The 22,290-nt window shown below is 39.7% G+C and overlaps 1 protein-coding gene across 3 annotated transcripts in view; it reads left to right on the top strand.

The window, feature by feature from the left end:
- Window positions 1-22,290, top strand: part of JAG2 (jagged canonical Notch ligand 2) — a 114,151-nt gene that overhangs the window by 39,470 nt on the left and 52,391 nt on the right. For all 3 annotated transcript variants that reach the window (XM_061612338.1, XM_061612337.1, XM_061612336.1), the window contains exons 3-4: window positions 14,494-14,548; window positions 21,071-21,325. In XM_061612338.1, coding sequence (XP_061468322.1) covers window positions 14,494-14,548; window positions 21,071-21,325 — 310 coding nt within the window. The remainder of the gene's footprint in view (window positions 1-14,493; window positions 14,549-21,070; window positions 21,326-22,290) is intronic.

The raw sequence follows: 22,290 nt of genomic DNA, 5'->3' as shown, positions 1-22,290 counted from the left end.
GCAATTCTTTCAGCAGGGGGTAACATGTCGGCGATACCCTGTTCCAGTGAGTAGTCACACTGCTGTATTTTGCACCAGGTGCAGCTTCTGGACCAACCCCAAGAGCAGTCCCACATAGAGAGCATTACAGTAATCCAAGCTGGAGGTTACTAGTGCATTAACAGAGGTCAGCCTATCCCAGTCCACAAATGGCCACAGCTGCCTTACCAGCTGAAGGTGGAACAAGGCACTCCTAGCCACTGAGGTCACCTAGGTATCTAGCAACAAAGATGGATCCAGGAGTGCCCCTGAATCACAAACCTGCTCTTTCAGAGGGAGCATGGCCCCATCTAAAGCATGCAGTTGACCTGAACTTGGGAATCGCCAACCCACAGTACCTCTGTCTTGCTAGGATTCAGAGTGAGTTTATTTATTTATTTATTATTTATTCATTGCATTTATATACTGCCCCATAGCTGAAGCTCTCTGGGCAGTTTACAGTTTATTGGACCTCATCCAGCCCACCACTGAGTTCAGGCACTTGCACAGCCTCTACCAATTCAGTTGTTACAGAGAAATAGAGTTGGGTATCATCAACACATTATTATTATTATTATTATTATTATTATTATTATTATTATTATTATTATTATTATTATTATTAATTACATTTTTATATTGCCACATAGCCAAAGCTCTCTGGGTGGTTTACAACAACATTTTAAATTTGTATATTCGTATATTTGTTTTTAAACACTTAAAAAAAAAAAAAAACAATTTAAAAAACATTGCTGACACCTTTCCCCAAATGTCTTGATGGCCTCTCCCAAGGGTTTCATATAGACGTTAAACAGCATTGGGGACAAGATGGTACCCTATGGCACCCCACAGCACAACTTCCAGGAGGCTGAAAGACAATCGCCCAATGCTATTCTCTGAAAACGATTCTGGAGGTAGGATTGCAAACATTGTAAAACAGTTCCGCCGATACCCATCTCACCAAGTTGGCTCAGAAGGATACCATGGTCAATGGTATCAAAAGCTGTTGAGATACGAAGTAATTGAGTAATCAAGTTGCACTCTCCATGTCCTTCTCCCAATAAAGGTCATTCATCAGGGTGATCAAGGCCGATTCAGTTCCATAACCAGGCCTGAACCCAGATTGGAATGGATCAAGGTAATCTGTTTCATCCAAGAGTATATTCAAGTGCTGCACCATGACCGTCTTGATCATCTTCCCTAAAAAGGGAGTATTTGCGACCTGGTGGTAGTTATCACAAACCAATCTGTCCAGGGTGAGCTCTTTCAGGAGCAATTGGATCACTGCCTCTTTCAAGGTGACTGATTTATGATTTATGACAAACTTAATAAGGAGGCAGGTGTTATTCACATTTGTTTCCACCACCAACACCCCAGTACCAAGTACCAGTATATTTTACTGATGAAGTTGATGTAAAAAGTAAAGGTAATTCCCAACAGTATTATTATTGTAGCCATTGCAGAGATGGAGTTAAACTATAGTTCCTAGTTTTTGTTTTGCTTCCATGGCAAGAAGCAAAGACTTGTCACCTCATAGTCCTGTCGATTCACACTTTAGCATCTCACTTTAAGTTAAAAGATCTGTGGTTGAGGAACCTTTGCTGGACTTGGAATACAACTTGTTCATGGCACACTGAACTGTTCCCTCCATGAAGTGAGTTTCCTCATTAAAACATACCAGATATTTATAGTGAAAGCTGAGAAGTCTGGTTGTTAATGTGAGGCAGGGAGGATTTAGTAACCAGTACAATCTGTGGCATCCTAAATTAGCACAGCTAACTTCTCAGGATGGGTGCCAGTTGCCTGTCCCCATGGCGTTCCTTCTCCCCACCTCCCATTCTACTATAACAGTCATGCCAATCTCCACAGCAGGAGAGGGAAGAAACAAATAAAACCACATGTAGTGCCCTCATAGTGCTGCCTTGTTTATAGCCCTTTGCCCACCCTGAGTGTTATCTCTGAACCTAGAAAGGCCAAGGAGATCCATGTGATACCTTCTATAGAGCTGCCCTTCTTCAGATGGAGCTGCACAAAGGGATCGATGCAGTAGCCTACCGTGCCTTTACAGACTTTTACAAAGTCTGTCACAAGTAAGTCTGCAGTATGTGAGTGTTCTACTATAGAACCTAAGCACCTTCTGTTCCTTGGTGTGCATATTTCCTCTAGTCCAGTAGCTCCCAAAGTCTGCCCTCCCCAAGCACCTGAAAATTACCGAGTGTTTTGGCAGGCCCATTAATAATATTTCTAAAGCACTGTGTGAGACACTGTGATTTTTAATTTTATTTTTGTTGCTGCTTTTATTTCTTATATTGCCTTTTATTACAATTTTCATTCCATAGAATTAAAACGGCAATACAGTATAAGAATAAAGGAAGTTATAAAAATACAATTATATTGTGATATATACAATTAAAAATCAATATGAATATTTAATGAGGAAATGCCACGGACCACCTGATTGAAGCTCTAGGGCTATTGGTGGTCTATGGACCACAGTTTGGGAACCTCTGCCCTAGTCTGTTCAAGCAGGCAGTAGTGCAGTATAAGAGGCACATGGGAGTGTACGGTTAACTATTGTTGGGCAAGCCTAGGACCCTCCTCTTCTGCTCAGGCATGCCACAACCCCACAGGTTGCTCGATTGTTGTTTAACTAGCATCCCTTCTATCTACATAGCTTACAACCAGTTTGTACCAACAAATAGCTTTTAACTTACTTGAAAGACCAGTACTCCCTGGAGCTCGGCACCTACTCTGATAGCATAGATTGTCCCTTCCCTCTTTCTGTAACATAGCTGGAAGCACAGTATTTAATTGTGCAATGGCAACATCACTGTCACATTTTATGTAGTACTTTTGAATGTTTAAAATGCTTCACATATCATCATCCTCACAATAACCTTGTAAGGGAGGTCAGCATTATCCTCATAGTGGATGTTCGTATCTGAGGTTGAGAGTGGCTTGTCTCGGAAAGGGGGGGGGAAAGAGTACATATCCCAGCAGCTGAGAGCCAAATTAATCAAGGCTACAAACCTGTTTATCTTGGCTGAGTAACCAGTGTCATTCCTTTTTTTTTTTTTTTTTTCAATAATTTTTATTCAGATTTTCATAAAACATACAAGACAAAATCATAAAACATTCAAAGACAAAAAACAAAATCAAAAATAGTTAAACAAAAAGAAAAAAAGAAAAAAGAAAAAAAAAACAAAAATAAAAAATAAAGAGTAAAATATTGACTTCCCATTTGTCAAAGATCAAATCAGTTATAAGTCTATAATATATAACAATCCTGTCTCTTAAGTCATATTATAAAATCACTTTCCTCCAGTAGTTATCTTACTTAATCATCAAATCTCATAAACATTACTTTATTCTTTCCACAAAAAGTCAAAGAGAGGTTTCAATTCTTTAAGAAATATATCTATCAATTTTTTTTTCCAGATAAGCATATCGATTAATCCATCTCATTACTAATTATGATAATCTTATTGTCATAACCATAGTCAAAATAAACATTTCAATTAATCCATCACATCAGAATCTGTTAGGTTCAGTAATTTCAGTAGCCATTGTTCTATTATCCCTATTAGTTCCATTTTCCATCTTCCATCTTCAGTAGTCTTGTTAAGTCCAGTAATTTCAGTATCCAATCTTCCATTATCAGTATTCCATAATAATCTTGCTGTCAAAGCCATAGTCATATAATAAGAGTCTGATGGGAATTACCTCTATCCCAAATATTTTCTTGCCATCCATTCTGAATAGGTTGCTGAAATACTGCTGTAAAATCATATCTCTGTTCTTTTTTTCAAAATACACTGGGTCATCTCTTGAAAGTTTTTCCATTGTCACATGGCTGCAATTAATTCCATAGATTTTCTCTATATTGGGCTCCATCACATCATTCCAGTCCAGAAGATTATCCATGCCATTAATAACTTTATCTCTAGAATCTTCATTAATTTCTTCAGAGATAACATTGAGTTCCAAACAATAGATTTTATTTCTAAAGTCCATAGACTCCAAATCTTGTTCCTGTTCCACGTTTGTTCCAATCTCCGGGATCTCCTCTCTCACAGGGACCCCTGTTCCAGTCTCCAGGGTCTCCTCTCTCACAGGGACCCCTGTTCCAGTCTCCAGGGTCTCCTCTCTCACAAGGACCCCTATGTCTTTAATCTCCTGTATCTCCAAACAATAGATTTTGTTTCTAAAGTCCATAGACTCCAAATCTTTTTCCTGTTCCACGTTTGTTCCAATCTCCGGGGTCTCCTCTCTCACAGGGACCCCTTCCAGGGTCACCTCTCTCACAGGGACCCCTATATCTTTAATCTCCTGCTTCATTTTACTCAATTCAATTTTCAGCTCCTTACAACCCTGTCGCAGGTTTTGTTTCGTTATCTCAATCTCATCCATTATTTTCTGAAACATAGTTATTTCCAGCTTCTCAGCCACTTTCTTAATTGCCATTTTAAAAGAAAAATATAGGAAAACCACTTCTTATTTCAGCAACAATTGGGTTAATACTCCAAACTTGGTGACATCACAGTATAAACAGAGCAGACAGCCTTATCTCTCCATGCTTAAGTAAACAAAATGCAGTTCCCAGGATCGAAACAATTAATGGCGGTCGTCAGAAAACAGATTCGTCAAAATAAAATAGACCAAAAAGAGAGTAGTCTCAGACAATATAATATTCTTCAAAATAAAAATCTGGAATAGAAATCCCTCTTCTGTGTATATCTTTAGAATGCAAATCCAGGACAGCTTTTTGCAACAAAAACAGAGATAAGCTATTAATTAGTGAGTAGCAGAGAGAAGTTATGGCTCCCCAGTGAGATGTCAAAAACCGATCAATCTGGCAAATCTCTTTTAAACAGCAACAATTTAAGTCAAGTAAAAGAAAAATATAGAAAGAAGGGTGCTTGCCTGTTAGTGCGTTCTCTCTTAGAAGATAAGATGAACGTTCGCTTTATCAGATAGAGCTTGTTGTTGAAAATCCGTCCCACCTTCGTCGGCTGGACCTCGTCCCATAAATTAATGAGATCTGGTCGTCCCAACAAAAATAGGCTTTGAGGTTAATCTCTTCGTTTCTCCCTACCCGGGAGAAGTTTAATCAGTCAAAAAAAAAAAAAATCTGACTGATATATCTGAATAAGCTTCTTTTGAGGCAGGAGCCCGTCTCAAAAGCAGGCACAGGCTAAGTCACCCTTCCCGGAAGTCCCAGTAACCAGTGTCATTCCTTATTCCTGGGCAACTTCCCTGCCTGCTAGTGTCTAGAAGCAGTCTGGTAAAAGCAGCAGTAGCAACTTATCTGCTGACAGATCAGCACATGTGGTTATTGAAGTAGATGTGCACGCAGAAGTACAGGGCGAGGGCTGTGGCTCATGCTTTGCATGTGGAGGGTCCTCAGTTCAGGTTCCAGGATCTCCTGTTTGAAACACAGGAGAGCTGCTGCCAGATAGTGTAGACAGATAGACCAGTAGCTTCCTGTGTTTTGATAATTTGAAGAGAAACTGAGACCCACTGCAGCTGCAGTTCTGGAAATTGCAACTGCCATGATTGAATGGATCCACTGGTGTATTTAGCTTGAAACTTCCCTGGGGCTCTGGGCCACACTGCATGGGGTAGCATTTGAAGTAGTGTCCTTGATGAAAGAACCTCACTGACATGAGTATAGTACTAGAAACTGGCATAGGGTAATCTAAAGCTCGACCTCTAAATGAGCTCTCTGGATAGGGGTTGGAGGTTACTTGGAAAAACTAAGCAACTTAGTGGTGCCAATACTGCTTTTCATAAACCTTTACCTATTTTTGATATCAGACATTGACTTTATGATGTAATGATCAGTGACAAATGAGTGACTTGGATACTAATTGGAGGTGGGTGGAATCCAGTGATGTGGAATGGGGAAAAAATCCCATTTATTTTTTCAATGGAAAAATACCATTTCTAAACATACGTTTTTATAAACAAATAAAATAATGAACAGTTACAATACAAATCACATGGTTTTCAAAAGTTCACTACAATTTTTTCCAGCAGATGAGCTTCATGAACTGCAAAAACCTATGCATAGCTTTTTAGTTCTGCTAAAATATATAGTAACCTACCCAAAAAGTTGTTCATGATGTTTGTAAGTTTTCAGAGCGTTATTTTTTCTTAAATTTAACTTATGCAGTGGCGGTACATATGCTGTTGTCATGTCTTAAAAGATACACATATTCCAATAAAAACTTGCTTTGTAAAGTTTTCAGTTTGTTTGACTATAACATTTAAACTGCCTTAAGTGTACTTAATTGATTTTTTTTCTTCACATACTTCAGATCAGCTCCTGTCAGCAATTTCAACTTCTTGAGGGATTTATACAGTGCACAAAATGAACATGGTGTACCTTAGTAACCAAAACTAGTATTGGGGCTTCAGAAAAATTATGAGTTCAAAATGTTCAAGAGAGAAATCACTGGTGAAATCAACACAAAATGGCTTAGCATCCCACCCCTAATGGTCATCAGTAAGAGAGTAGTTTAGGTGCTGTGGTAAATTCCGATACCTTGGGAACTGATCAAAAAAGAACTGAGGAATGCAGTCAGCAGTTTCCTGCGTTTTAAAACTAAAACTTGGGGTTTCTGTGATTAAACATTCTAGTGGCTCAGAGATAATGCCAAAGCATGAATTGGCATTGCGTGCCCAATCCTTGGACTAAACCAATTCCCTCATTCTTTTCCTTGTTTTGAGGTTAGCCCATAATTTTAACCATTTCAACTGGTAAACTATGGTTTATCTCATACCAGGAAAGAAAACAGGGAATCTCCATGCATACAAGTAAAGGGTGCACAAGAACCTGATGGTCTACTAGGACACATTCATGTAATACCAAACCATACATCCTTGCTTGATATAAAAACCTAAATAAAACAGGCTTTCTTGGCTTGCCTTTCTCCTTTCAAAAACAGTGATATATATTAGGATGGAAAGATCTGTCAATTTCAGTTCTCTCAGTTTCTGACTTTTCCAGTCTTAATTTCAGTTCTCCACATTTCTGCAGCAATTTGCAATTTATTTATTTTTTAAAATCCGCATGAAAACTCTCCAGCATCTGAATGTGAATTTCTCCTGGAATTTTTGCCTGCAGTTTTAACTAATGTACACATTTTTGCAAGCCCTTTCTCATCGTATAATTCATTTTTGCATGTTTTCACTCATATCCATTTTATGCACTTCCCCTAATACATGCATTTTTGTAAATATTGGTTTGGCTGGCGAACTGCATTGCAAAATCTGAAGAAGTGTCAATTTCGAAGTTTGCTTGTTTCAGTTGTCATACTGTTTTGGAAAGTAAATTCGATAAGATTCTGCTTGAAATGCAAACTCAAAAAATTCTTGCCCATCTCTAATGTGTATACACGCTGATCCAGTGTTTCATTTCTAGCAAGTAATAGATACTTGACTTAACCTGATTTGCTTGTACTTAGTGAACTTCAGCATAATTCCAGTAAGATTACCTCTCAAGGCAGGGGTAGTGCCCTTTTTATGCATGCTATGTGTGTGTAAAGGGAGATTGCTCTTGCAGCATGAACCTTGATGAAAAATAAAATTACTTGACAGCCAAGAATGCCATTATTTGTTCTGCAGTTGTCCTTGAAGTAGCAGCTTAATGTGTTTGTATATCCAAAGAGCAAATATTAAAATACTTAACAGGCACTGTACGGTAAAATAAAAGTGCTGGCTCCTTTGAAATCCAATGAACTCACAAGAGCCAGATCTCTGTAGTAAGACAGCTGGAGCATGCAGAGAAGTTCTGATATGATTTGGGAGAACTACATGACTGAACAAGGCACAATAGTTTACTTAAGCAGAAGAGGTCTCAATGGATAAACCCAGCTTTGGGTCAGATGTCTTCATTTTATGTGCATGTGTTTTGTTCACACGCTCAAAGATTGTTTTTATATTCCTAGTTCAGGAAATATGTAACTTAGCTTTGTGCTTTTTGAAATGTAGCTCAAGATTGGCTTTTAACAATCTCACTGACAAATGCCCCTAAAATGGATACAATGCTGTAAGAAGTTATTTTTCTTTTTTAAAGTAGACAATGCATACATCCTTTTTTTAAAAAAAGGTACTGTTTGCTATGCACAAAACCTTTTTCAAGGAATTATGCAGGTGCAGTTGCATTGTAAGTTTGTTGTATGAGTGAGGACCATGCTTTGAAGTAAACAATCTTCTGCGCCCAGGGGCAGTGGTTGCTAGAATTAAAGGTTCTAATACATTTTAGTTTGGCAAATGGAATTCTCCAATCTTTTAACTAAACTCTTGTGTTCATCTGGGCTTGCCACCAAAATTTATTCTAAGCACTTAAACGTCCAATGTTAAAGTAAATGTGCTAATATTATTTTTCTTCCCCCACCCCACCCCAGAAATCTGTTGGAATCAACCCTTTCTTTTTCTTCTGGAAACTATTATCTTGTACTACCATCACACATAGACATGTGCGTCTAATTTTGCAATGGAGTCAAACCACTAAAAGTTGGAGCTCAGACCTAGCAACATTTTGTCTCCCAGTTTGATTCTGGCTCAAACACTTAATGCTTACACTGGTTTGCCGCATCTGGGAACTGGTTAAAATACACTTAATACAATTAAACTATGTATTGCACTAGAAATCCTATAGAAATAAGACATTGCTAAATATTTGGCTTGGACCTTATATATTAAACGCATTATATCCTCAAACAGTCATCATGTTTGACTATCGAGGATAGAATATGAGTAGTTTCAGACATTGAACAATTGGGGGAAACGGAAAGTTCAATGAACTCATGCTTCCTGTTTCTAAGCTTCCGTTTTAACGTCTAAAACAGGCTCATTCATATCTTCCTCATGAAGGTGCATGCTCTCTCTGTATTTGAAGCCCTCACTCATCCCCATAGGAGAAGTGGTGGTACTTCCATTTCAGAACTTAAAAATGCAAAAATCAGAATGCGCATCATCCAAAACTGAACTCCAAATATTTTAAAGGATCAAGGAAGGGACCAGTAAGGTATACAAGGTTGTTAGTCTGAACCACCCAGACTTTTCTGACCAAAACCCCAATCACTTAACTTTTTTATCTAAAACAAAACTTTAGAATTTAGTCCATGTTTTAAACTAGCTTCCCCCCTTCTATCTTCTGAGAAATCACTTGTACCTAGATCATGCACGAGAGAATGATCAGTTCCAAATCTCTTCCTTGCTCTCCTTCCTTTATCTGCCCGCTTCCTGGTAATTAATGTCTCGAGTAATTCTGTAGTGACAAACATAACATTTGTAAGCATCTTTACATATTATTGACCCTCCGTGGCGCAGAGAGGTAAGAGGCGGTAACGCAGCCGAAGCTCTGCTCACAGCCGGAGTTCAATTCCAATGGAAGGAGGAAGTTGAATCTCCGGTAAAAGGGGTTGAGGTCCACTCAGCCTTTCATCCATCCGTGGTCGGTAAAATGAGTACCCGGCATATGCTGGGGGGTAAAGAAAGGCCAGGGAAGGAACTGGCAATCCCACCCCATATATATGGTCTGCCTAGTAAACGTCGCAATACGTCACCCTAAGAGTCGAAAATGACTCGCAGTATAAGTGCAGGGACACCTTTACCTTTTTTTACATAATATTTTTTTGTGTTAGGTGCTATTTGAACTCCAGTTAACATTAAACCATTTGTTAACTTCATCTTCCCTACAAAAATCAAGAAGCACACCACAGGTAGTTTAAATGCTTTCATTTTATCATGTATGAAAAGATGTGATCAACGTAAGTTTTGTAATCTCAAGAATATATCTGTAACTTGGATATATAACTTTCTGAAAGTATGAATAATAAAATAGTCCCATCTATCTGCAGCAATATATGTAAAGACCTAATGCTTCATGGGCAAGTGTCAAACTTACAGTAATGTTTATTGGGAACTGGAAAAAAGGTTTTCTAGCAAATGACCTGCGATCGACAAAAATGTGACTGACACCCAAATATAACTGCCGCGAAAGCCAAGCTGCAGGTCAACATCAGGTCCATACGGGAAGTTGTAATGCCCATGGAAATTTACACTCGGCTGTGGCAACACCCTAATGATTTGTTTCTTATCATCCCAATGTTTATCATTTGCAGGGAAGGCAAATGTCATGGAAGTCCCCCTTTTTAAGGAGAGGATTTCGTGTTAATTTTTGCCAACAAATTTTCTTTTCAGTTTTCCTGTGTCAAACTTAACAATAACGTTGCCAACTGATACCAGTACTAAATTATGTGAAAAAATCATTTGTGTTCAAGACTGCTTTTAACCTTTTGCAGGGTTGTACTGTTCCCTGAGGCAAGGCAAGATACCTTTTGTATCTCTAGATGACCCCACCTATTCACCCTAGCTGGGGAGGGCCAATCAGGACAGGCCTGTCTCTTTCATTCATCACAGGCGAAGCTAGTAGAAGCTTCTATGTGCTTCAAGAAAAGGGGTGAGGGTCTACAAGAGAAATATAAATGTTACACTTTTCTAAACTACACCCAGGTTGAAGTTTAATAACTTTTGAGATTAATTATCTGTAATGATCAAATATATTGACATATAATTATATTATCTATCTTCTAAAAGCAATAATAGGTCAACCCTCCCCTTGTCTGACTTATCTGTCAGACTGAAAGCTTCTTGAGGGCATGGGGCATCTTTTTTTAAAACTGTTAAGATACCCTACATTGATGGTATGGTACAGGGGTTCCCAAACCGGTCTGTGGACCACCGAAGGTGCACAAACTTCATTTAGGTGGTCTGTGGCATGTCCGCATTAAATACTCATACTGATATTTGATTATATTTTTATTGCTTCTTTTATTTCTTCTATTGTATTTTATTGCATTACAATTTGAATTCTATGGAATGCAAATTGTAATACAATAAAATACAGTAGATGAAATAAAAGAAGCAATAAAATATAGTTTAAAAGCTTACAGCATCTAGCACAGTGCATTAAAATTGTTGCAACAGGCAGAAAAATCATTGTGTTCCCCCAAGACCATCAGCAGTTTTCAAGTTGTCCAAATAATAGGCCTAATTAAAAATTAAATTCTCAGGGAAGGAATTATGACAGTCCTAAAAGGGTTTTTTAATGACGCACATAACACATTTATGCTATGTAAGTTGCACATTGTGGTGTTACATTGGGCAGAAGAACAACTGCATGTAAAACACATTTCAGGTAATATCTCGTCACATTTTCTTAATGCTAATAAACTCAAAGGAGAATTAAGTTTTAACTTACAATTTTTTCTTTTCATTTGTTGTTGGGAGGGAGTATGTGCTCTTGTGACCAACGTAACACACTCAACAAACATAAGTTACATTGTTCTAGGCTCATCTGATTTTGTTCCTAACATAAAATTTATTTTCAGTTTATCAAATGAGACAGCGAAACTATCAGTACAACAAAGGGTCATGAGCCTATGTCTGTTTTCTTGGAAAGATTTTAATTGAAGATCAGGGGGAAAATAGAGAAATTCTGAGTAATCTTGCATGCCACACCTCTGGTTGTTTTACTTGTGGGTAAAGTGTCATTTTGAAAAAATACTGCAAGATAATCAAACTTTGGAAAATTATTTTTAAAATAATATAGAACATGGCAGCTATGTATGAAAATGAAAAATGGCTCAATAGGATGACATTTTTCATTGAATTACCCTCTCCATTTCTGTAGGTTTGGAATAGATATCCTTTTTTAATTGTCCTGGAACAAATCTAATTAGCATTTTATTAGGTAATCACTTATTGCATGGATACAAGCTTTTGTTTGGGGATAGGGTTCAGGTTTACATTCAAGGATGACCGCTTGAAAAAAGTTAGACTGAGTTCTAGTTTATTTTATCTGAGCTGGCTTTTGAGATCGACTCTTGAATTACAAGAAAGAACCAATTCCGTACACTGGGACTTACTCCTGCCAATGGAAATGACTCTTTAGGGCCAAGCTACACATAACTTTCACTGTGTAGTTCTACTCTTGAGTACAGATATGCACTGTATGTGTGTGCATGCGCACCAGCTGGAAGGGATTGCTGATAGTAGGATCTGTGGAAATGGTACAGCATCTCTGGCGCTGAACTAGCTACGCCAGTGTCAGCTATGACTTGAATATTGCTCTTGATTTAAAAAATAACTTTGTTAAGGTGGTACTTGCTCTACTTCTTTGGAGCTACAGTCACTCCAAAATCCTAAAACTTACTTTAACCCCCAATATGTGTGAAGTCTTTCTTATGAGCATCCTGGAGATGACTTCCCATGGATGATTCATGCTGTGAAGAATAGTTGCATGAATTAAATGTTGGCACAGCCAAATTTTCTGTATCATTTGTGTTGATCTAGTGCAGAGCCAAAATTATTTAGGTTTTTCTTTCTTTCTTCCTCACTCACTCCCTCTGAAAACGAGAGCCATCCTGTCAGATGTTCTCCACTATTTTTTTTTTGCAACAGCTGGCACTTTTTACCCACAGTGCCCCCAGGCAACACTTGGACTAGGGCATTATGGAGCATGCAAAATGGTGTCCTAGTAGCTAAAACAACTTACTGCAGTGGCAGCAATAAAATAAACATGGGAAAGGAAACAAAAGCTTTGGTGCTGCCACTGCCAATGGTGAGCCTCATCACCAAGAAACTCTATCTGGAGAATATTTGTTAAATGGTCCTTCACAAATAGGGTGGAGAGTTTTGTGAGGCCATATTTGTTCAGCTTCTGTCCCACTTTTCCTTGAGAGAAACTTGATTAACAGCATACTTGGGGTTCCCAAGTAGCGTTTCCAGGGTCTGACCAGGTCTAGACATGTTTAGCTTCAGAAAGGTTGACACAAGTGATGTGGGTTTTCTAGAAAATTGTGAGTTGATAGACTTTTCCTGTTCAAGATAGGGTAATTGGCACTGGAAGGTTTTCTGATGTCCTAGAGTATTATAATTTAGCATGCTTGTTTTTATTTGCATTTAGTAAACAAAGCTAAAAACTGAAACTGCCAAGTTTGCTTGAATACCGTTTGCAATTGGCATCCATTCATTATTACTAGTGGACTAACAAACTGGGATTTTTTCTGCAAGAAAAATGAAGCGGACTGCACCCCACATCACTGACTGAAGCATAATTTCTAGTTTATTTAATAGGAAATCTTAGTGTTTCAAATGTTAATAGTTTTTTCTACACAACTGGGACTTTTGTAGGAAATTCCATTACCAGTACAGCTTGCCGTGGATGAGGTGTTTTGCATGGCAACAAATGCTTGTAAGAAATTTTATTTTAAACTTATAACTCGCCTACTGTCAGATGACTTCAAGACAGCTAACAAGTCACAATACAACCACAAAATATAAAATAATCCTTAAGTTTAAACCTGTAATAAGGTCCAATAAAACTACAAAAGTTCACAATAATTCCAACAGCCAAGAAAATAATCTGCCCAGGGCCTTTAACCAGCCACCTAAAACTATAGAGTGATGAGGATTGGCACATCTCACTAGTCAAGGCATCCAAGTACTAACCAGGCCCGACCCTGCTTATTAGCTTCTGAGATCAGACGAGATTGGGCATGTTCGGGTGATATGGCTATAGGCACTTGACAAGGCATTTCACAGGGTGGAGGCCACCACAGAGAATGCCCTAGCTCTGGTTGCCATTAGCTGTGATTCTAAAGGTTCAAAGATATGGAGCAGAGCCTCAGGTGATGGTCAGAGCATGCAGGGAAGAACATACAGAAGAAGGCCATCCTTAAGATACCCAGGTTCCAGGCTGTTTAAAACTTTAAATGATAACACCAGCACTGTGAATTGACCATGGAATCAAACTGGCAGCTAGGAAAGCAGCCCCAAGTTGTATATGCCCCATCTCCCTAGACTAACAAACCACTTCTTGTTCGTTGTTTTTTAATCTGGGTTGTGTCGGGGGGCTAACCTGTGGTCCTCCAGATGTTGCTGGCCAACTTCCATAACACCTGTAGGCTCCTACTGGGAGGAAGAGCGGGATATAAATCTAATTAATAATAATAATAATAATACCTGACTAGGTAGGCTGATGGGAGTTGGAATCCAAATTCTGGAGGGCCAGAGAGCAGCCACCACCATCTTATAAATCAAAGTATTTATCTTTTACAGAATCTTAGGTGCTGCAGTGTTACACAACTTTTCTTCAGCATAGTTCTTTTGACCAATAGTGGTTTAGATTTCAATAAAAGAACAACAATAAAATTGGATGTTTACTGCACATACCTCCACTAAAGTGTTCAAAGTTAACTTCTGTAAACTTTAAAGTATGTCAGGTTCTTGGTGATAGTGTTGTTGTTTTTAAGCTTCCCTTACACAAATGAACTGCATGCTGCTGGAAGAAGCAACTCAACATTTGTCAAAGCATGGGATATTTCTGCCAGATTCCTGCCACTTTCAGAATTTTAATTTATTTTGTTCCTCTCCAGTAACTAATTTGTGTTTTTGTTTCAGAGATTGTTCACGTTAATAATAGAAGCCTGGGATTGGGATAATGAGACGAAAGCTGGTGAGTATATTGTTTAAGAACTTGAACATTATGAAACTGAAGTAAAGTACAGAAATAGTGGCACGTCTTTTTTTAACGTTTGAGATGGCCAGTTGGATGGCGCTTGAAATGAGGCATCGTTACAGACTAAGCTACACTGCTTGTGAATGCATCAATACTTGACAGACCATATGATAAAATTTTATGTGGGGCTGTTATTTACCTATTTTTCATGATTGAAAGTTATGCTGGGAATACTGGTTGGGCTGAAGATTGAGTGCCAGTTTACACATGTTGTTGCCTTTATACTTATTCATTCTGACCTGCACACTCTAAATGTGTGTTCCCAACATGCTTTGGCCATTGTGGCAGCAGTTTTCCCTGGTGCTTTGGTTATGAGCCTCTCTACAGCTGTATATCATTGGTGTATAGATCGGTTCAAAGAGCCTGTGTGGTGTAGTGGTTAAGGTGTTGGACTATGACCTGGGATATCAGGGTTCGAATCCCCACACAGCCATGAAGCTCACTGTGTGACCTTGGGCCAGTCACTGCCTCTCAGCCTCAGAAGGAGGCAATGGTAAACCCCCTCTGAAAACCCTATTCATAGGTTCGCCCATAATTTGGAATAGACTTGAAGGCAGTCTATTTCATTTCTTAGATTTGTTCACACCTGCCTTATCTATTGAACGTATACTTGGGGACATCTGGGACTCTACGTGTAGAACATAATATCTTCTCTGAATCAACACTATCAGTGAATCAACACTAGCAATATCCCCGAATCTCAGAAAATGGGAAATTTGCCCAGAAGTGTTTCTTAATTTGTCTTTGCTAAGTAGTAATCATGACTCAATTTTGTCAATTTCAGTCTTGTCTCTTGAAACTTGGGGAAGACTCTTGCACATGAGAAGTAAAATGTGGTTGACTCATGTATTTATCCAAAATTTTTTCCACAAAAAACTGCTCTGGTTTTAGAAGCTGCTAATTTAATCCACTAGGTCTGTAAGAGTATGATCCACTTTCCTTTGCTGGCATTAAACTGAAACTCATGTCACTCCTCAGCCATTTCTGTACTGTTTGTTGTTGACTTCTGTTGTATCTTGGGAAGGATCAAAATAGGAGCTTGCATCTCTTTTAGATAAACAGCATGCCTCTCTTAGGAGTCCTGATTTTATACCTTAAGACATTGAGTATAGTGTGCCTGCTGGTGTAAAGCCCATCAAATTTCCCCAAAGGCACAGTATTTCTTTTCTACCAGTTTTTCCTCAATTTCATGCCGGTTTACAATGCATTTTTATCATGCCTGGCTAAGTAATTTCTGAAATAATGGCAGCTAGGGCAACCTTTCCCAACCTTTGGTGCTCCAGGTGTTGTTGGACTACAACTCCCATCAGCCCTAGCCAGCATGGCCAGTAGTTAGGAATGATGGGGGACCCAAAGGTTGGGAGAGGCTGAACTAGAGCAGTGGCTTGCTCTAGACAACATATTACCACCAGTCTCTTTTAAGTATTTTGCCCTATACTAAACTGCATATAATTTCCTACATAAAATGAAGAAGCCACCTAATAAAGCATTTAGCCTTATTGTAGGCGAGGGCACGTGTAGTTAGTAATGTGAAACACAGGTGCTTAATATGGGGATGAGCATCCCATTGAAATCAGTGCAGTGCATCTGCAGCTGGGTGTGCCCTGATTTAGAACTGTAGTTCTTGATCCAGCATGTTACTACATCAGTGTGCAGAAGCCTGCTTGTGTTCTTGAATCTCCATAGCACTGATGGGACACAATTTATTTATGTATGTACGTATTTATTTATTGCACTTGTATACCGCCCCATAGCCGAAGCTCTCTGGGCGGTTTACAGCAATCAAAAACATTAAAACAGATATACAATTTAAAACCAGGGCTGTGGAGTCGGAGTCGGGAGCAATTTTGGGTGGAGTCGGAGTCGGGAGCAATTTTGGGAGGAGTCGGAGTCGGTAGAAATGTACCGACTCCGACTTCCAAATAAATTTTGATTGACAAGAAGCAATTTTGGGTGGAGTCGGAGTCGGACAGTAGAAAAATAGAAGAGTCGGAGTTGAAGGTTTGGTGTACCAACTCCACAGCCCTGTTTAAAACACATATTTTAAAAACAATTTAAAACACAATTTTAAAATTTAAAACATTATAAAAGCAATTTAGTAACTTGTTCCCCTGTTGCTAGCACTTGAACAATTGTAACAGTCACCTGTTTGATGTTGAGGATCAGCACAAGCAATGCATTTATTGATCAATCAAAACTTTGCTTGTTTGTGGGCAAATCAAAGGCTTTTGTCACACCCTTGTGGCTTTGCTTAATAGTCCACAATGAACTGTTCTCAGTCCTGGCAGAGAGAGATTTGCATGGACAAAACTGTCAGGTCCTGCAGAGGAACGATGTTAATTCACTTACATGGGTTGTACGGCTTGGAATGAGGGCTTAAAACACTCAATGGAGGTAGAGCAAAATCTGTGTCAGGCTAACTGTTCTTAACCAGAGCAAATTAATGCTTTCTTTCAAACCAATATGCACAATTTCTGAATCTGAGCACTTAAAGCAAAGCCTTCAGCAATCCAAGGTCGGGAGGGATAGAATACTGATGGTTGTGATGGGGGGAGGAGGGGGGTAAAGAATTGGCACCTGCATCCTAGCCAAGATTCATTAGTAGGAGCCCGGTGGATGCCTCTGTGAGGGAAGTTGAGGGTGAGGAGCAGTTAATTGCCTGTGCCTAGTCCTGCATCATTAGAGCAGGAAGAAGGGCTGTAGATAGGATATAAGCAAAAGCCAAAGGCAGCAGCAGCATCTGCCAGATGGGGGTGTGTGGGGGTGTGTGTGTGTGGGGGTGTGTGTGTAACCACCACCTACTCGCCCCACACAGAATCTAGCACCTGCTGATTCTCCCCAAGGCTGTTCCTTCCCTGCCCCTTCAAGCTGTACAGGCTTCAGAGCTAAGAAATACTTGCTGGAGGAAATCAGAAGGCAGGAAGAGAAAGGCTATTCTCCCTTAAAATGACTGGCTTAACCCTAAATTTGTACGAGTTGAGAACCTAGTGCTTGTTCTTAATGGCTAGTTTGACTATTGGTGTTTAGGCAACTGTCTACATTTCTGTGGTGCCGCTCAACTTCACAAACTCCGATAGAAGCCTCTTAGCTTCCCCCGCCCCAACACACAAAGCACTTGTAATGTAGTAGGCACTGGCAAACAGGATGCCAAGTACATATATAAGATTAAATGAATGGGATCCTACTGCATACCAGAATACTCAAAAGCTTCTACCACCACCTGGAGTCATCTGGCATCACTCTTCAGGCAAGCCAGATTCCATGCAAGCTCCTATACCTCTGTAGCAGATTGTGTGAAAGGGGAGAACTTCTTAATCTTAGCAAGTATAGCTTCTGTGAGTGCAGTTGTAGGTGAAGTGTCACCTGCTGAAGTTCTGCCTTCTCAGCTATCGGACGCACAGTAGTCTTCTCCTTTATGCAGAGTAGGATTGCCAGGTTTCCATAGACTCACTGTCACTTATTTTTTTAAATGGCTTTTACTTCTTACTCAATACTAGGGATGGAGGAGAATTTTGATTTCGTTCGCATTTCAAGCCAAATCTATCAAATTCCTTCCTTTTTCTACAAGCCTTTTAAGTAGAGATCCCCGTCGGCCTCTATGTTGGAATTGCTTCTTAAGATGTTTTTAAAGCTTTTTTTTTAAACAAAGATGTTTTTAATGATGCTTTGTTTTAACATGCTTTTAAATATGCTGTCTTTTAATAGAACTCAAAGTCTGTTTTTATTATTTACAGTGCTTTTAGTGTTTTTGTTTGCTGCCTGGGCTCCTACTGGGAGGAAGGGTGGGATATAAATATAATAAATTTAAAAAATCCACTTTCCAAAACAATATGGCTTTGCGAGCAAACCTGTGGATTCCCTTGCAGGCCAAGAGTGCCTTGTGGGCTGGATGTTTGCCACCCCTGGTTTATGCCAAACATTGTTTTGTCTCTTGAAACTTGGAGAAAACATTGGCTTTGTTTACTCTTGTATTTTGGAATTTTCAATTGGTTATTAAACTGGCATTCTTAGGTTGCAATGCTATATCCACTTACCTAGGAGTAAGCCCAATTGAACCTAGTACGATTTTGTTTTAGTAGACATGTAAAGGATTGCCCTGTCAGTGTATTTAGTGAGGCTCCTGAAGAACCTGAAAGCTTGTTGCATCTGAGTCTTACTTAACTCTTAGCATTTTGAGAGAATTGCTTACAAGGACTAAATGGGAAGATACATTCCTCCAGGTCCCCAGAGAAAGCAGTCATCTGCCATATGTGGTGGAAGATCCTTGTTATTTTCACGTGCTTCCAGGTGGGGGCCAGTTTTACTGTGTGTGTGTTTGGCATGTTTTCTGCATAGTCCCATTTTTCCAGTAATAGGAAATGGGTGGAGCTTGACAAAATGTATCCAGAGGTGTGTGTTATTAATACACCTTCCTCCACTCTCCATTGCCTCTTTCTGTTCCAGCCATGCATGCAAATATTTCTGTACCTATGCACATCCACCTTTTAAAAAGAAAAATCCAGGAAGGATTCGAGACCAAATGTTATCAGTCTCAGTTATCATGTTTTCCAATGGGCAAAATGGAGCATTGTGCTTTTTGGGCAGCGAGAGGAGGGAATATCCATTTTTAATTTATTTTTTATTAGATTTATATCCTGCCCTTCCTCCCAGAAGGATCCTAGGGCGGCAAACAAGAAAACTAAAAGCACTTAAAGATAACACATTTTAAAGATAAAAGACTTTAAAACTTATTAATACAAAACATCTTAAAAACATCTTTAAAAAAACTTTAAAAACATCTTAAAAAGAAATTTCAACAGAGACATCTTTGTATTGCCCAACAGCAAGAGAGGTCTTGTGGAAGACCTCCATATTAGTTTTTTTTTTAAGCCTGGTAAATGTACCGCAGTGACACTCTATATACAGTTTGGAGATCTTGAGAACTCAGCTCTTAACTGATTTGTTCTTCCCAGCTTGGCAGTAGGTGGAAACAGGCACTGTTGTGTCGTTTGGGCCGCTGGAAACAAAATGGCTAGGTTGTGCTGAGGTGAGTGAGCAGCAAACAGAACTAAGGGTGTGGGGTTAAATGGGGCCATGCACCAAACACCACCATGCACAGGACAAAGTGCCCTCAGAAAGGGGGGGGGTAATGAGTTTCCTCACCAGCAGTGACTGCAAATGTATATCAGGCTGCTTTTACTTAACAGATTTTCCTTGGTGAGGGGAAATTTAGATCAAACATTTATTGAAAGAGATATGGGCTGACATTTTGATGACAGCATTGTGTGGACACTGCAAAAAAAGTGCACACTTGTGTTAATTCCACCATAAATTCCTATCTGGAAGCACCCTTGCTTCAAGGGAGCAGACCCCTAAAATGCATTGTGGAGATGTATGTAGATGGCAGAGAGAGAACTCTGCTAGGCTGTGTAAGGAGCACCAAGGATGCTGCCGTTTGCTTTGCGTACAAAGGGCTAATTCTAGCTTCCCTTCTCTGCTTGCACAGGTGCTGGGTGGGTTGAGGGGCAAAATGCCAGTGCAACAAGAGAAGGTCACACTGGAATTAACCCTCTGTACTGGAGCATACAGGAATCCTACAGTTTGGAGATGGAAAAACATATATAGAGTATAGCGAAGATTTTTTGCAGAGACTGACATGCTGTCCATTATCAGTCTTGGTTTTGTCATGGTTTTGTGTTTACAGTGTGTGACAGCAGTGCAGAGACATCTTGCCACATCACCCCGTTTCTTTGATCCCAGGATTCCCTTCTCTCTTCCCCTGTCCAAACTAGCTGCAGCTTCCTGATTCAATAAATTTTCAGGCTGGCCCTTTGTAGTGAGCAACATGCCTCTTCTTGCATATGGGAGAGAATTTACTCTCCTCCCTTCCCCCAAACAATCTAAAATAGTTTGAGATGAAATTTGAGTTCAGCTCTAGCACAGCCTAGCTGAGCATTCTTAAGTGGGTGTATTTCTGAGAAACTAGCTCCAGGAATGTACCAACCTATTCATGCCTTTGGTATTTTCCTTTTAATCTAAGTAAACTCCAGAGAACCGCACATACACAGGTCAAACTAGACATGATATTATTAACATCCTTATTCCTTGTGTTCATGCATTTTGTTTTTTGCAAAGTTATTATGGAGGGCAGGGTGGCGAGCTGGATTGGCACTATGGTGTGTGTGGAGGAGGCTTAACTCCTTGTCTTGCCACTGCTCTGGAGCCCTGTGCTTCTAAAAAAAGTTACACAATGGTATCAGATTTAGTTTGGTTTTATAGCAGCAACATAACAGGACTGTGATGGTTGATTTGTCACTGTTCTTGACAATTGGGCAAATCACCATTTAGAGTTGACCGTGTAGTGAGTCCTGCCACTTGGCCGCAAGATGACTTAAGCTGATCATCTTGTCCCGTTAAAAGAGCTACTCTGTGTCAAAATGGATATCCATTTTAACTCTCCAGTCCTCTCTTTATTTTTAGATGAAGAACTATTAATTGACAGAGTGCTGTTCGCTGACATGATCAACCCAGAAGATCCTTGGAAACCGCTCCAGTTTAACGGTCATGTTGCTCATTTTGAAGCCCAAATAAGAGTGAAATGTGATGAAAACTACTATGGCCCACAGTGCAATAAATTTTGTGGCCCTCGTGATGACTTCGTGGGCCATTACACATGCGACCAAAATGGAAATAAAGCTTGTATGGAAGGCTGGATGGGTGACGAATGTAAACAAGGTACCACACTCTTCATTCTTAAAACTGAGTACTGTCCTTGTATCTAAAAATGCTGAATACTTTGGTCATGATTTGCTCCTGCTATAGAACATTGTATAGTGATGCTACCTTGGTTTTTTTATGAACGTTGCTACATACCAAGTCAGATTATTGATATCTCTGGCCCAGCCCAGCACCTTCCAGATGTTTTGAATTACAACTCCCATAAACAGGGCTGGTTATACTTACTGATGCCAATGGGACTTATAGTCCAGAACATCTGAAGTGTGCCAGGTTGGTGGTGAATGACCTAGCCCAGCCTTTCCCAACTAGTGGGCCACCAGATGTTGTTGGACCACAATTCCCATCTTTCCTGATCATTGGCAATGCTGGCTGAGGCTGATGGGAGTTGTGGTCCAACAACACCTGGTGGCCCACTAGTTGGGAAAGGCTGACCTAGCCTATAATTGTCTTCTCTGACAATGACGCTCCAAGGTCTTTCATGACACTGCTAGCTGAGATATTTTTTAACTGGAAATGCCTGGAGTGGAACCTGGAAAGGTTTTGCATGCACAGTATGTGCTCTGAAGAGCTATGGCCCCTTCAAAAGAAAAGAGATTAACTTTGTTTCATGTTCATTCAGGGTTTTCTGCCAAATCAACAACTCCTAGATAAGCAAAGAATCCCAGAAGTTTTAGCCGCACACAGTCTTTCTCCTGAGTTGCTCCATGCCCACTGTCTGTCTTCATTAATTCATTTATTGAAATATTTTTCTCACCTTTCCCCCCAAAATGGTCGAGGCAGCTTGCACGATGACTTCACTCACCTTGGTGTACCAGCGATAATGTCTTGCCAGTTTTTTCGCATACTGTTCGGTTGAAGCGGGGATGAGCAGGGAGTTGCTCCCAGGGACATTCTCCTTTCAGCAAGCTTCAGCTTCAGCAACTTGATCATCTAAATTGATGGGCTGATGGCTACATCTTAAG

Source organism: Rhineura floridana, chromosome 2 (genome assembly GCF_030035675.1).
Source record: "Rhineura floridana isolate rRhiFlo1 chromosome 2, rRhiFlo1.hap2, whole genome shotgun sequence".
NCBI lineage: Eukaryota > Metazoa > Chordata > Lepidosauria > Squamata > Rhineuridae > Rhineura > Rhineura floridana.
Note: the sequence above shows the minus strand (reverse complement) of the source record. Positions and strands in the feature narration are given on the sequence as shown.